General features: G+C 44.2%; 1 protein-coding gene across 1 annotated transcript in view; it reads right to left on the reverse strand.

Moving 5' to 3' along the window:
- Nucleotides 1–15,802, reverse strand: part of dpf1 (double PHD fingers 1) — a gene marked incomplete at both ends in the record, with an annotated part of 35,894 nt that extends 20,092 nt beyond the window's left edge. Inside the window, 7 exon segments of the mRNA XM_084558086.1 lie at nucleotides 1,301–1,428; nucleotides 1,904–2,011; nucleotides 3,080–3,240; nucleotides 3,790–3,819; nucleotides 15,694–15,760; nucleotides 15,763–15,787; nucleotides 15,791–15,802. Of these exon segments, the coding sequence (XP_084414212.1) occupies nucleotides 1,301–1,428; nucleotides 1,904–2,011; nucleotides 3,080–3,240; nucleotides 3,790–3,819; nucleotides 15,694–15,760; nucleotides 15,763–15,787; nucleotides 15,791–15,802 (531 nt within the window).
- Nucleotides 15,803–16,714: the final 912 nt, after the last annotated feature.

Below are 16,714 nucleotides of genomic sequence, written 5' to 3' on the forward strand. Positions count from 1 at the left end.
TCTTTCACATAATTTAATGATATCACATTTGTACAAATCTGAAGCATTTTAACAAAAAATTACATCTGTTACACTTTAGAACAAATTATTTTTCACATTTTAGTTCAATATTTGAGTTTAACGGCGCCATGGTGTTTCACTAAAAACATCCGTTTTGCTAAATGAAGCTTCATTTACATCTTTTGACGTCTTCGCCGGCCTCATGTAAAAAGTCTGCCATTAACTCACGGCCTTTTTCCGCCTGTAGTGCGCTGCCAGACGGATAGTTAGCAGTTAGCATGGAAGCTAGCGTGACACGTACTGAACTGAAGAGTCTCTCCACATTGTGTCGCCTTGTCGTTGCAATAGTAACCCCATAAATGACACATACACAAGTTTCTTTTGCTGTGGTAAAAAAGAACATTTCTTCCCACTCACTGTGAAAATGGTACGTTTTCTTTTGCTTTTCTTTCATGTTTTTCTGTTGTTATGACACATCTAACTCCTCAACTGAGCCGCGGCCGCTTCCATATAATCGGTAAAAAGAAAGATGGCGGTTTGTCTTGAGCGTGATACTGAACTTTGACTCCTCCAAACAGGAGGTCAGAGTTCACATATATATATATATATATATATATATACATTATTATTTTTTTTTTCCTTTGGTGGGTTTAGGGAAACACGATAGTAATGCCATTTGGGTGATTATGACATAATTGTCTCAGAATCAGAGGAGGAGTAAAGCGTGTACATGGAGCAGAGTGAAATGCCAGTCGCAGAGGGTGTCAGGGGAAGCCCCGGATTAGAGTTTCTAAACTCTTGTCCAGCTCTCAAAGGGCCATGGTGAGCATCATTCACTCAACTGCTGATTGATTAGCTGTCCGTCAGAGTTCAAGAGCTTCTAGCTAGAGAAATACTCCAGACAAATAGGCTTTAAGTTTTTCCTCAGAAGTAAATTTCTCTATAGTACAAAACAACAACAACAGCAGCAGCAGAAAAAAAACACTGCAAAGTTGATTTGTAAAACACACGAGTGGAATCCCTATGAAACAACAAGCTGCCGCACAATCGCACTCAATCGGAAGCGCACGCACACTCTGTGTGCCAGGAGGGAGCTGTCAGAGCTGCGGGAGCCTGTGTCACCGCCAAAACACACACTCCGAGAGAGACAAAGGCAGCGACAAAGAAATACAAACACGGGGTAACACAGACAGATGAAAAGAGACAGACAGTCTGACATAAGATGAAAACAACAAGACACAGAGAACAACACAAAACTAAAGAGATAGAATGGGAAATGAAGGAGGAACCAGAGTCTCACCTGACACTCGCTCATTGGCTCTTCTTCCTTGGTTTCTACCTTCTTGTCCAGGGTTTCCCCAGCGAGCAGTGACTCCAACACAGGGCCGTCTGGGATCCCCCCCTCCTTCTTTAGAGAAGCCTCGTAGTCTGGAGAATGAGACAATTACAATCAGAAAACAGCAGAGATCTTAAAGTCAAGCTGCCATGCACAGTTGGGCGGACAGTGCCTCGAGGAAGATAAAATTGTCTGGTTCATGAAGCCAAAAGGACCTCTGTGCAGTACAGAGGCTAAGATGATAATCTGCACTGTATCTCTTGCGCTAAAGTCTGCACATTTTCTTTATAGACATATTATTGAATGTACCACTTATTGAAAAATGTCGGTAAATTGTCATGTACAACAAACTCAAAAGTCAGCAACACACACGAACAATTAGCAGATTAATCCCAAAGGTCAGTCAGTCATGACAAATATTTACGGAGTACACAGAATATGTGGTACAGTTAAAAAGGAAACTAAGGGCAAAACAGCAAGTTAACTTTAGGGTTCAAAAACTAATGCTCAGTGCCAATGTACAATTTCTAATTGATCAGTTCTTCAAGTGTTCCATTTCCTGTTTACCGATCTTGAACTCAATTGGTACAAGCCGTGGGTCCTCCAGGATGTTTAGCCGCCTCTTCTTGCGCCAGCAGCGAGCGGGATATGTGTACAACTGACCTGGAGCATGGCCTGAAACACAGATGGATACACAGCTTGATTGGAGGACATACTGAGACATTAATTAGTATATGAACAAAAATAGTCTGATATGACAATCCTAATTCTAACATGTCAAAGTGATATAATAGTTAACTAATTAATTAAGTTTAGTGTTCTATATAATTAAACAGAGAGCCTTCTCCTTCTCCAGAGACTCAGAAAAGTGATGCTGCAGGCTTGATGCTAGTCTAATGCTAAAGCATCCAGTGGTTTTTAGAATGAGATTTTGCTCTGAACCACGATGTCAACGTACAGGTGCTGCAGAGATAAGTCGAAATTCATCTACTTTGGACCACAAACATATGTACAAAAACTTTTTTTAATTTAACCTATTTTAATTTGCCTACTATTATAGTAAATCTGTTTTAGACTGGTAAATATGGATGTCTGTGCTGGTAATGGTTTTTCGTTCAAACTAGGCAATTAAGTTTCTAATAAAAAGTTGGTCATTAAAAAAATCTATGAACTGCATCGAATAAAAACAAACTTCAAATTTAAAAGACAAATAAAAATCAATTCAATATTCAATTAAATCAAGTTTTAACTAACAGTGACTACGAGACAGAACAGTGGCAGACACCAGGCACAACTCGCAAAAATAAAATCAGTAACGCACCGCACAAGTACACACACACACATAAGAGCATCCTCTCTGGAATAGTTGGTGCCAGCGGCGCACCATTGCCTACAGGGGTGTCTGATTCACTGCCAACATGCACTGATGTTACACAGAAAGGAAACGCAATGAGGAAACACCCTTTGGGGAAACTTGGAAGAAAAAAAAAAAAAGAAAAGTTGAGGCGTGAAAGGTAGGAGGTCTGGAAAAGGCGGAAATGGGGGAGGAAGGAATCAAGACAGAAACAAGAAGAAGAAGACGGAGGGAAGCTGGGAGACAAATAACTGGAGAGAATAATCTGTGAAGCAAAACAGCTGGCAAACCCAACACACACACACACGATGAAGAATGCTCCCGACTGCTTTTCAAGTTACAGCCAGCCACTTTATTGTGCCCAGGTAAACACACACACACACACACACCTGGTCCACGGTGGTTCTTCTCCATCCAGATGTAACAGTTGCTCTGGGCGACGCCGGTCTGGGAGTCCAGGAAGGGGAGACGCATGGAGCGCTCGGCGCACAGACGGGCATTGTAGCTGCGACAATGTTCAATGGCCTCCTTATAAAACTCCTCACCAAGACTGAGACAGAACAAAGAAGGGAGAGAAAAGAGGGAGGGGAAGTGAAGGGGTCAAAGGTGAAGGACAAGGGGGGAACACAGTACAACAGCAGCAGGAAAACCTAAAGATGATGTGCGTGTCCGGGTTTCAAGTGGACTTTCAGGGGACGGGTGTAGGGCAAGTTTTTTCCTGTGTGTGTGCAAGCATGACGCACTTAGCAGTGCATGTGTGTAAGTCAAAGGGGGCAGTGGGCGCACAGTCATGGGCAGTTACAGTGTGTGTCTGTGTGTGTGTGTAGGCGAAACTGTGGAGATGCAAGGTCCTATTAACCTGGGTCACAGCAAAAGACACACACGCACACACACAGACACTCACACACATACGCACAAGCCGTACAGGAAGACTCTAACACATTTTTCCACTGTGAGAACAATGTATGCACTGTGTTTTCTCACCTGTGCAAGTGTGAGTTTGATTAAGATTCAGTGTAATATTCTTCTCTTTGTCCCTCCCTCCCGCCGCCCCCCATACCTCCCTCTCTCCCATCTCTCACCCCCTCCAGACCCTTACCTGTTCTTGATGACTGCACCTCCAGATTGCCTGTAGGGAGAAAAAGAAGAAGAAGGAGAAGAAGAAAAAACAATAGATGTGTGGTGAGTCACTCCTCCACCCCACCCTATCCTCTCCACCACTAGTTTGGCTCTTCATTCTTGTACAACACGCTTCCTTCACTCTCTCGCTCCATCCACTTATTTCCCAACTATGTCTCTTGTCTGTTTTTCTGTTTCCTTTTTGCGTGTTTAAATTTCACACTCTGCCTGTTCTCTCGCTGTACTTCTCTTTTTTGTTTCAAATTTCCATGCTTCCACACTTCTCTCTCTCTCTCTCTCTCTCTCCCTCTCGCTCTTCTTTTTGTCTCCCTCCTGTTAATCACTCCTCTCTAGTGTCTTCCTGCTGGGTGCAGACATCAAGGTCACGCTGCTGTACAGACGGTAGATACAGGACACACAAAACTACACACAGGCGCATGCACACAATGAGCCAGAGTGAAGGGCCAGAAAAACAGTGCAGCCGCCGGTCACAATTTGTTTGATTTTTCTTTTTTTTTTCTTCTTCTCCGTGCAGCCACTAAAAGGTGTGACTGATTAATTGAACGATTCATTTTGCATGTAGCAAGAAAGCTGAGAGGGGTTGTGGATTTGCGGAAAATCTGATTGCAGCTGAACAACGTGTTTCTGCATTATGGTCGTATTCTTAAAAAAAAAAAGTACTACATCAGAAAAAAATATATTTATAAAAACACATGCAGCAGAGGCAGAGAAATAGTATTTTTATTCCTCGCATAATACTGTTTCATGAATTTGTGGCACCACTTTACATTATGCACGATACAACTTGAGAAGGGCCGGTAACTTTAACTTTAACATGCTTTAACACCTGTAAATAAACTTTGAGCTTTACGATTTGTTGGTTTGTGTTGAAAAAGACTACCTTAAGGTATGAGGACCACTATCATCGTTGCTACAGTATCAAGAAGAACAATCCAATGGTGGAAGGTGCAACTAGGCATAGGCGAAAGCGTAAGGAAGATCTGTTGCCTCTCTTTCCGTTTCCTTTCGTCTGGTGAGGCTGGGTTATTCCTGCCACTATCTATGTCACCACTCTCGTCCAGTCGTCTGTTTACCTGCATTCTGAGCCAGTTACTTCCCATTCCCCATGCTGTAAATGTATCTTGAATCTGTCCCTCTGCTTTCAAGCCATCTGTTGTGCAACCCTCCTCCTCCCCATCTCCACCTCTTCCTGGTTGTCCTGGGAGCCTTCATCAGAGGTCTTTGTCAGCCACCTGCTAACTTCATCAGCTTCTCCACCACCTCCACCACCACCACCAGCAGCAGCAGCAGCAACAGCAGCAGCATCTAAACTACGGAGAGTCTTATCCATATCTTCATTCATTGTCTGGGATGCAGCTCCAAAATACTATGCATGGTCATGTTTCCACAAAAAGCTCATTATGCACTCCCACTTGATCTCTCATTATTGAATTGTACCTAAGTTCAGTTCTGTGCACTTGTCCCTTACCTGAGTATTTCCATTTTATGCTACTAAATATTTCTACTAATTGAATTTCTACTGCACAACAATTAGTTGACAGTCTTTGTAAAATACAACCATTGGTTCTTTTTGGCTACCTCAATAAAAGCAGTGTGTAGCTACTTGGGATCAATGTTCAGATCTATGTTTTTAATAGCTCCAGCTGAAATAGATGTTTCCTCTCTCAACTGCTTTCATGTCACTATACATTCAAGTGATCTAATATCTCACTAAAAACTGAAAACTGAATTAGCAGAAAACAAAGCAGAACTTTATTTTTTCTTCTTTCCTCTCCCACTGTTTCCAGCAACTACAAACAGTAACAGGTTGCACACCGATGCTTCACTTGCTTGCCCTGTGTGCTTAAGACTTTTCATGCAAGACTTTTACTCGTAGTGGCATGTATTAACCTTGCTGTATTAGTGTGCGTATTTGATTTATGTAATTGATATAAATACCCCTTCCAATGCAGGAGTGAAACAACAACACTGGAGTGGAAATGAAAAAGCAATCCATTCTATTAATGTTTGATATGTTGCATACCCATCCATCCGCCTCGACCTCCTCTATATGGCAACTTTGTCGCTCTATAACAGGGGTGTCCAATACGTCAATCGCGATCGACCAATAGATCACAAAAGTAGTGCGGGTAGATGGCGTGACATTTCAAGAATGTTTTAGATGTTAATCTATCATCTATCCTCGCTGTGGCATTTGACACTTGGTTGGCGTACAATACAATGATGGATTGATGCGCGGACAGTCTGAGATCTCCCCACACATGCACAGTCAAACGGGCGAGCTGCTGGAAAAATCTAGCGAACTAAGTAGTTAGCCTTCCAATTTATATCAACTAAAGAAGGGGTATAAAATAAGTAGTAGTGCAGGACCCAGTAAGAAACCAAAAACTTACCACTTCCATGCGGAAATATATATATACTGTATACTACGTGTGTATTACTATATATGTGTGTAGGTATGTATGTGTATGTTTAATGTAGGGAGACTATTTTGTCTTTGGTCATTGAAAAAGTAGTTCACAAGCCAAAAAAGTGCCCTGCTCTTTAACAATAGTCACATAAACTGTAACTTCCTAGTTTGCTCCCATCTGGAAATCTACGGCCACTAGACACATTAGTCAACTGAGAGAAAACATTTGACGTTGTTTGTCTTGGGAGGACAGTCTCCCATCCCCCACTGAAGATCACAATTACCATTAGCTTGTAATGCCACCACTTTTACTGGGGCTTTAACCATTAAAACCATCTACTACATCTAAAATATTCTTGCAAACAATGCAGTGCGGTGTGTCAAAGTGTTGGTTCATTCCACACATTACAGGTATGGTAATGACTGGAAGCATTTAGTTGTTGTAAAATCTAGAAATAAATACATAAATTGCAAAGGACCAAAAATGCTGAAGGGTGTGTCTTAATCCAGGTGAAGTGATTCAGAAGAAAACAAATATTCACATAAATCTAATCAGTCGTTTTTAGCCCAAAGCCGCAATTTCTGCCAAATTTTACTTAAATACGCTCAGATAAAAAGCAAACAAGCTCACAGGCATAAAAAAACCTCACTGGCAGAGATAATTACTGCCTCACAATAATGGTACAAACAGAGCATATAATTATCATCAGTGTATGAGTAAAGGCCGAGTTTTTGGAGGGAAGACACTCTTGTGACAATGTCAAGTTGAATCAACTGTCCCGGTTGGAAAAGAGGACAAATTCAGCTGTCATCGGAGCCAGCAGATGCTGGTGAGGTCTGACAGCTTGCACATGGCATCTCCAAAGCCTCCTAAACCAGTTGTGCATCCTCACTGGCCATCGCTGGACGTGTGACATTTAAAGGATGTGATCGGGGCATCAATATGTGGGGCATACTGTGCTCATGTCCGTTAACGTGTCACTGGGAATGAGCTGCTCGCCTTCTGCTTCTTCACAGCTCAGCACCTGCAGTCGGTTGCACACATGACCATCAGAGTATTTTATGGCCGTGCTGGACGTGCATCACGAGAACTTTCCCTCACCTCGTTTCACTTTGCTTCTGCGATGTGCCAGTGATCCTTCCTGCACTTTAGGATAAATAAATGAAAAAATGGAGCAGGATAGTGGCCTGTCCAAACAATAGCAGGTTAGATCCACACAGCCAGGCAGACGCTACTCGCCCATTATGAGGCGCTGTGGATAAAAGTGGCATCTAAGAGGAGATGCCTGTATTCAAAACAGCCAGCAGAGGCCTGGCCAAAATAGAGAAATCCATTCCCTTTAGAGACAAACCCACAGTATCCACAGTTTGTGTATTAATAGTGAAGAGGGGGGAGAGTAAACAGTCACACACTCTGAGAGGTGCTCAAACAGCAACATATGTCAGAACTACACCGGCCCAGGGAGCCTTACATGCAGCGTTTTAAAATATTAAGGGGAACATGGTGAATAAAGGACTCGGACTTCAAGGTTGCGCTGGTGACCAAACTGAAAAACCAGACGGAGAGAGCCTCAGCGGAAAAAAAGGAAAATATTCAAAATGTAAAACAGCTCACCCCTGAGCTCTCCATACTCCCCCTCCCTCATCACCTCTCTCACTTCAAACCTGCTCCCTTCCATCCCTCCATCACCCCCATCCCTCTCTCCTCTGCTGCCTTTAGTGGTGCTGGAGTAAGTCGGTCCCCCCTCGATAATAAGTTGACAGCTGGAGAAAATGGCTTCTTTCAATTTGGGTGCTCCCAATCTCATTATATTGTGATAGGAGAGCTGCATGACTGTTTGCCTGTTTGGAGGCGAGAAGAGCGGAGGCACTCGAAGCGGAGGTTGAGAGGGAGAGACCCAAAGAGGAGGAGAACGCTGGGAGACAACACTTGAAGGAGAGGGAGGAAGAGAGAAGAGGGAGACAGAGGAAAGTGACATCCACAGAGGGGAAGGCAGAAAGGCAGGGAGACACTGTGGGAAGCAGTGAAAAGAGAAAGGGACAAAAAGTTTGAAAGAGAGAGTTTGTCACACTTTCAGCATACGCTAGATTTGAAAAATAATAATCGCCAGCTCTGTCTGGCAGCGACACAAAGAGTGTGATCAGCAAACATTCTTTCACTGCTGCCCAGCCTGCTAAATAGAAAAATAGGAAATCTAAATAGCGAAGAAATAAAGTTTCAGCAAGGGGCACAGTGTGCTCCCTCGTGGATGTGCAGGTGCGACACAGATAGTGCTTTAAGGACACTCGTGACAGAAAGGTTTTTGTTCTACTAAGCTTAGTTTACCACAGAGACTGAAAACAGAGGGAACAGCTAGCCTGGCTCTGCCTAAAGGTAACAAGATATGTTATCGATATTTTCCCTCAGCAAGAAAGTGAGCCATGTCCCAAAATGTTGAACTATTTTTAATGTGGACAAAGAGACAGGTGTTTAACACAGAGTTTGTGCCTTCAAACAATCACAGCTGCACTGATCGGGCTTGTGGCCTCTGTGGTCATAGCTTCCAAGCAGTTGCTGAAAACACAGACCACAGAGAGAAGTACAGAGAAACCAAACTGCCTATCATCAAACCGCACAACCGATGAAGGAAAGCCGAAACCTGATTCTACACCAACACACGCACAAGCACTTAGTGTGCGCCTCAATCAGCATGAAAACTCATTTTGCAATTGCAGTCATTTTCATTGCTGGTATTTTGCAACAGTTTGTTTCTATTTCTGGTGTATTTCAGCTTTAAATTACACTAATGGATACAAACAGACTCACAAGCACAGACAGAAATACTAGCAGGTTTAGTAATGAACTGGCGTACAGCCAGCTCTCCAACAAACTGGAGCTGCCTACCAAAAATGTCCAGGCAGACATGACAGAAATGACAATCATGAAGCTCTGCAACGAGCAAGGGCACAAAAACACAAAAGACACACCTGCACATGCAGGCCCTTGAACACATACAAATTAACACATGCATATGTACTATCTGCATTTAGATGCATTAAATAGTATGCACACCAACATATCCATGCAGACACAGAACATGGATGCATGCATACACACACAGCGTAGACACTAATATCAATTTTTAACTACACACGCACAAACCAACTCAAGATTAGATGGGAGAAGAGAATGAGAGTGCCTGGAGCATTCAGACTGTGTGTTTGTGCGTATATGTGTGTATGAATCCTAAGCCCACACTGAGCTGTCTGCCTCAGCCTGCACTGAGCAAACAGCAGGGAGGGAGAGGCCTAGTGAAAACACTAAAGAAACTGGTATCACTGGGAGCGTATAGACACACACACACACACACATACAAATAAACGCACTCGTGCAGCTGACAGGCAGTAGATATAGAGCCATCCTAAAAAGTACAGCCACCCCACCAGGCCCACCCCAGTAAGCCATTGTCTGAATCTCTGGGTGATCCCTCAAGTCCCATCCAACAGAAGCAGTCCACTTCAGCACATACTGAGTCTGAGTCCAGTGTTGCATCCACACTCTGCTAAAAAACACACACACACGCGCGCGCGCACGCACACACATGCTGCCAGCAGCAGTTTGCGGTTATGGTGCAATTAACAACCCCAATTAGCTGGCTCTCCGACCAATAGGGAAACAGAGGGCTCCCCCTAGAGGTAAAATCATATCATTGGAAAAGCTGAAGAGAAATATGAGGGAATCATAAAAATTAGTTCACAATTACAAGAAACGACCAAGCCAACAAAGGATTTCATTTCAATGGAGGTTTCCGACTGGGTGAAATTAGGTAATTAAACTGGAAGGAAATGAAGTAGTTCACATGTAAATGGCTTCATGAGGGCTGAGGGCAGATTGTGTTTTGCTCTTTAGATTTGTTAGCAAATGCCGCCGACACCGTGGCTGGTGGATCTGTGCGCGGGTCTGTGTGCGTGTGTGTGCGTTCGGGTTAGTTTTAAGCCTGTAAAATCACTTGCGCCTACACACTCAAGTCTGTACACCTGGTCCACACACCTGTCCCATCCAGCATTGTCCATCTGTGCAGTTGCTCACTGAATCACACACACACGTCGGCCTACAGAGCTTTGTGAGTGTGTGTGCACAGTGAACTAATATCAGGCGGCCTACTACTGTTCTGTTCCTCCCCTCCCCCCACCACAGACCTTCTGAGGCTGAACTCAACAGATTAAACTATGCAATATCACCCTTACCAATTCACCCCTCCTTTTCCTCCCCCTCCAACTCCCTCCCCCACCCTCGCCACCCCCAATTCAATTTCTTCTCCACTCTCCTCCTCTCTCTCACTCAAATGATTTGTCTTTTTTTCTCCCTTCTTCCAATCTGTGTGTGTGTGTGTGTGTGTGTGTGCGCACACACTAACACATTTTTACTGTTCTTCTGAAGATTGCTGGGCTGCAGTGGAAGGCATGTATATATATTTATTTGTCTATATATAGGGTGGAGTTCTCAAATATGAGGGGAAGGTTGCATGCACACACACCGCCACGTGTACGTGCACTCCGATGGAGTTGCATGGAGAGATGTTGTCTACTTCTACAGAAGAAGTGTGAAACGCTACACACCCACACATCGTGGCACACACACTAATGCAGTCCAGCTTCAGTGTGATTTAAGGGAAACGGATACAGACATACCTTCGTATTTGTGTGTGTGTGACAGAATGCAAGTCAGTCAGAAAAGACAAAGAGGCCACACACTCGCTTTGACAGTGACAGACAGACAGATGGACAGACAGGAGTGTGTGTGTATTGTGGGTGTGTGTGTGTGCAGGAGCGGATGTCTGCCACACTACCAGCTGGAAAACGTCAGTTTCCTCGAATCGCTGTCACAGCACTGGGTCTGCCCGTGTGTGTGTGCGTGTGTGTGTGTGTATTTGTGTGTGTGTGCGTGCGTGGATCTGACTGTTTGCATATTTGAAACATGCCGACAGATCTGACAGAGAAAGCCAGAGTGGGGAAGGTAGACAGAGCTGTGCAACAGATCATGTCATTTCTGTCAGAGGCTTTGTGTTACCTGCTGTATGTGATTTTTAATGAAGAGTTGTGTGTCAGTTCCTGCGTGTGTCTCTCCCTGCGTGTGTGTGTGTGTGTGTCCCTCATTGTCCACTGGGTGTGGCTATTTGAGAGTCACTAAAATCCTAGACCTCTCTGTGGATGTCATATGTTCATGTGTTCATGTACGTGCATGCATGTTCTCATTCGTGCATACCTTTTTTATGCGTGTGAGTATTTGTATTTGTATGTGCATGCGTTACTGATCTATGTGTGGGTGTATATAGCCGGTAGCTAGGTGCAGTGTGTATGGAGGGCAGTACATCAGGGTAAGGCAATCTGCCTCCGAACAGCTCCTTCAGGTGAGATTTATCACCACTGCACTTGGCCTCTTATTATGGCGATGGATTCCCTACCTCCGTATCTGAGTGTGCACGTGTGAGTGCATGTGTGGCTGTGTGTGTGTTTCTGTGGTCTCCCAAACCCACTACCACCACCACCACCACCACCTCCCCACCCGGGTCTGCATCCTTATTAAAGTGCTGCAGAGGGAAGCAGCTATTGGTTTTTGTTGACTCCACCCTCGACAACTCCTGATACGGATCCGCTGGACATGCACGGACTCTAGGAATAATAAAAATGGGGAATGACAGTGGGGAAGAAATAGTGCTGAGGAGAGGAGAGGAGAGGAGAGGAGAGGAGAGGAAAGGAGAGGAGACATTTGGGTTGATTCCTTTCTGTTTCCTACCACACCTATTCCGTTTGTACTTCAAGTTGCAACCAAACATAACTACAAATTCAAAATTTCCTGGCTGGATATCACGCAAGGTCCCAAAGCACTGGAACTGACTGACAGTCAGTTAGGTAGCACTGGAGAAATAGGTCATAGAGCTAAAAATACTTATCTATGTCTCTCTGTTTCTCTCTCTCTCAGTCTCTCTCCATCGTGTCTCCTTAAAAAACGAAAGTTAAACTGATAGAGAGTCCAAATAAGGAGATGATGAAAGGAATAACTCGGAAAAAGAAATACCCTTAAAAACATCAGACCTCGGGCTTAGTCTCATACTAATAAAGAAAAAAAATGAAAGCAAGGGAGGAAATGAGAGAGTGCAACAGTGTGCGTGCTTCCCCCCGTCTATGCATTTGTACGCGTGCGCCTCCACACACACAAATGAGCGAGTGAGGGAATGAAGGGGAGAGATTGAAAGAGAAAGAGAGAGATCCAGAAATGGATGCTCGGGCTGTGGCTTCAGCCATCACGCGGGGCTGTTTGCACACAGAGCCGGTTATTACGTGGAACTCATTTAGCTCGGCTCAGTCAGGCAGGGCAGAAATATTATTATATAGGCCCTGCCACAACCGCTGCCAACGCCACAGCACACCATTATCTACATCTCCCCTTCTAACCAGCGCAAGCAAGCCATAATGCTGAAATATCTGCGAGGCCCACTGCCATTTTGAGAAATTCCAGCACCTGTGAATGTCATAAAGTCACATTTTAAAAATAGTTTCATCGTTATGGATTTTATTACATCAAAAGTCATTTTAAACTTTAAGAGAATGGATATTTATATCTTCTTTGTAAACAACATAACTCTTTGTAATGTCACAGATGTGAAGGATGATTTGATTTGGTAGCAGAGGACTGTGACTCCTTTCTGACACTACTCTAAAGCTACAGTAAATCCCTCTAAAGAAACTCTGAGGTATAGGGTATCCAACACAGATTTAAAAGGATGAAGAAAATGCATAGAAAATGCCACTCAGTTTAAAGTTTATGCTGAATATTGTAACAGTGGCAAGTCTAGGATTCACAATGTAAAGAAGCGTGGTGGTTAGGAAGTGGGGGTGAGGGATCAGATGGTTTGAGGCGACAAAGAAGGAAAATGGAAAAAATAGGGAGCAAGACAGGAAGGAAACAAAAGGGAGACAGCTAAAGAAGTGATGGATGGAGAAAGTGATGAAGAAGGAGAGAGGGAAAATGGAATACGGCGCAGCAGGGGTGAGAGGAGGACAGAGAGGAAATAAGAGGCAGAGGGATGGAGAGGCGAGCACAGGAAAAGGAGAGAAAGACAGATTAAATGAGTGTTTAATCCTGCAGAGAGATAGACAGCGAGGTTTTCTGGTACGGAAATGCCCAGTAGATTGGAGCTGGCTCCTCCACTGTACCTCCACACACATCACCGCACTGTACACCGCAAGGCCCGCTTACACTCAGTCGGACGGTGGGCATCGACTGCAGCTGCTTCTCATTGAATTTACATACATACACTGAATTAATTGTAATTTATTGCTGAGACTCAGCAAGGTTAAAGGACAATTTGGGACACAACAGGTATTGCCTCTCGGGCTCACAGCCAGCCACCGTATTAGGGCAGACTTTGAACAAAATGTTGCTAGCTGTTTGGCCCATTTTACTGGATAGGCCTCTAATTTGTAAGCCTCTAATAGCAAGTTTGTTTGTCGACATGCTAATTACCAGATCTTGTTTAAAAGCCCATCGCAGTGCGCTAACTGGAACATAGTTAAACCCATACTGCGTAACGATGGCATTTATGCAGTTGGTGAGATGTTAAAGGCAGCTTTGATAGCTGTGTGTAAAAAATACATTCGGCTGGATTTCTTTTCTGAAGCTATAGGGACAGCGATCCCGCATCCCTGCATGGCTCATACTCTCTAACTGTCTTTTGTTACGTGCCTTCCTTTTGTCTAAGTTTGAGCACTTAAACGTCAGTGGGAGAAAAGTGGGCACAAGTTCATTTGTCACTTCCTAACCATTCACTCTACACTCTTCCCTTCCCTCTTCTCGCCCTGATCCTCCTCGCAACCTCTGCTCCCTCGCTGTACTGGTATATAGTCCATGCAAATCAGTCAATTTAATCCCTTGACATGGTGTCACGGAGGGCCTCTGGGAGCAATCTGGCCACACTTTTGCTCTGCTTGGATGAGCATCCCAAGGAGGAGAGGAAAGGAGAGGAGAGAATGGGAGAGGAGAGAATAGGAGAGGAGAGGAGATGAACCATCTGGTTCACCTGTCCCTTCCTGTCCCATCGTGATGCAAAATGAGCCTCCTACATACCATCTTATATGAAAGTGCATCTTAAAATTATCCACCAAACACTTTATTTTCCTATTAATGGTGACTGGGTTGTATTAAATATAAATGCATTAAACCAAAACATCCAGATGCCATCACAGTCAATCAGGGCAGTTGCCCAATCAGCACCGTTGCAATCCAGTTTCCTCTTTCCTGTGAAGTGCTCTTCAAAGCAGGCACGTACACTACAGGGCAGTCATTCATGGAATTGCGCGAAATGTCGCCTGTGTCTGCATCTCAGAGTAGCTGACAGACAGACAGACAGACAGACAGACAGACCTTATCCCACATCCCTGCACAGGTAAAACCCACACAGCATCCGATGTGCGCCCCTGCTTTTCCACATAGGTCTTGTGACTTTTCTTTGTTTCAAACTGCCTGAGCCGGAGCGTTTGTGTGCTCAAACACTCCTCGGTTGTAGGTTTATATCGGAGCTATTGTGATTTTTTTTTTTTCTTTTTGGCAAGATCTGTGCAAGTACCCGCTGACAGACGCACATCAGCCACCTTTTTTTTTTTTTTTTTTGGCCGGGAGCCGAGGCGGGCAGCAGGCGTCTGCATTCCGCTGAAACCAGTCTCGGAAAAACAACAACAACAAAAAAAGATCCCCAAAAAACTGCACAAAAGGGATGATCAAAGGAGAAACTTCACGGGAAATCCGCCTCTTTAAAATCCCTTGGTAGGAATAAATGTCCGCTGTGCAATTCTGATTTTTATTATAGGCTTGATTACAGGCGATGAAAGCAAGTCTCGGATATTTACATCGGCATATATGCATTTCCGAGAGTACAGGTAACGCTGCAGCCCAAAACCCGAGCAGTGAGCTTCATTGTGCCTACCTGTTTACCCCCTGTCTGTCCAAAAAAACTACAAAAATAAAATGTGTACACAGGTACTGTAAAGCCATCTAAGCACCCTTCCTCCCGGCCAACCTGCCACTCCAGCCTGGCTATGACCGTGATCTTGGCTGGCAACGCTGGCAAGGGACATACCGGGTCACCCAAATCTACCTCCAGCATTCCTCCATATCCCTGCACACACGCTGCTCTTGGCTCAGGGAAAATGATTATATGAATTGCACCGGAGCGCACAATAATCCCCCTCGTGCCAGAGAAAGCAGAGACCTCCGTCAGCTGTAAATATAACTTTTCTTCAGGGCTGATTCGCATCCCCTGACATTATCTCAGTCTCTGCTGTATGCGCTGCATGTATAGACCCGCTGGTAATCATGCTGAGAATTATCTGGGAATGAAAGGGTCTTAAATTGCACTGACAGCATGCACAAACACAAGAAAAGCGCGAACGCTCAGGAAAACGTGTTATACTTACGATTTGAGGGGGTTCTGTACCGCTGTGGCCATTTTGATATAGTATGATAGAATGCAACACTGCAGAGCCCGGTATTGTACATGTAATGTAGCAGCTATTTCAATTTCATTCATTCTCTGGGGCTGCGGCTGGAGCCAGCAGCCAATGGGAGGCGGGAGCGCTCTGTGACAGCTTTGGGGAAGTGTAGTCTTTTACGCATGTTAACATGAAACATGCCGAGGAAGGGCGCACTACAAGTACCGGCGAGGGTAGCGGTTTAAGTGGACCACAGTCCCGCCTTGGACCTGTGAGGGCAAAGCCAATCCCCCCGTATCCAAATTTATAGAAAAAAATAGACGTCTACAGTTATGTCAAGGTTGGGTTGCAGGACTGCCTGTCAGTGTGAGGGTGCAGTTTCTCCTAAGCATTGTTGCCATGTCTGGATGATGATTGGGTGAGGTCTGAATCTGACTCATAGTGGTGGCAGCTGATGAATTATCTTGAAAATGTTGGGAATAAATTATTCACACTAATTTTGTTTGTGGCGTTGTGTATTTATAGACGCGGAACATAGTTGGGTGCAGTTAGGTCAGCTATCACCTTACCTCTATGCTTGTAATGGGGATAAACAAGGCAATACAACTCAATACACACTGTATATATCAAAGAAGAAAACTAATTTATGACATATGACGGTATTTAACTGTAGTTTCTTACAGGGAAGTTGGATAAGCTAAATGATTCTATAGTGTTGGCCTATGTAACTATAGAGGTTACAGTGTTTTACTGTAGGTAAACTTAAGAGATGTTGTTACTACTTAATCGCACATTAGTGGTGGCATGTTGATGGGGTTAATCTTATATTATCTATGCTGGGTAGCCCTGCACTGAGCAGCTTTAATTATTCATTAATCAGGGGTGATGGGTTGGGAGTAGGCCTATAATTGATTCTTTCAGACATTTGTCTTTCATGGTCGAGCCCAGAGAAAAGCTGGGACCCTCTCCAAACCCCTTACCACTTCGTCCTTTATTGCATCCTCCT

Source organism: Chelon labrosus (genome assembly GCF_963514085.1).
Source record: "Chelon labrosus genome assembly, chromosome: 13".
NCBI classification, from domain to species: Eukaryota; Metazoa; Chordata; class Actinopteri; order Mugiliformes; family Mugilidae; genus Chelon; species Chelon labrosus.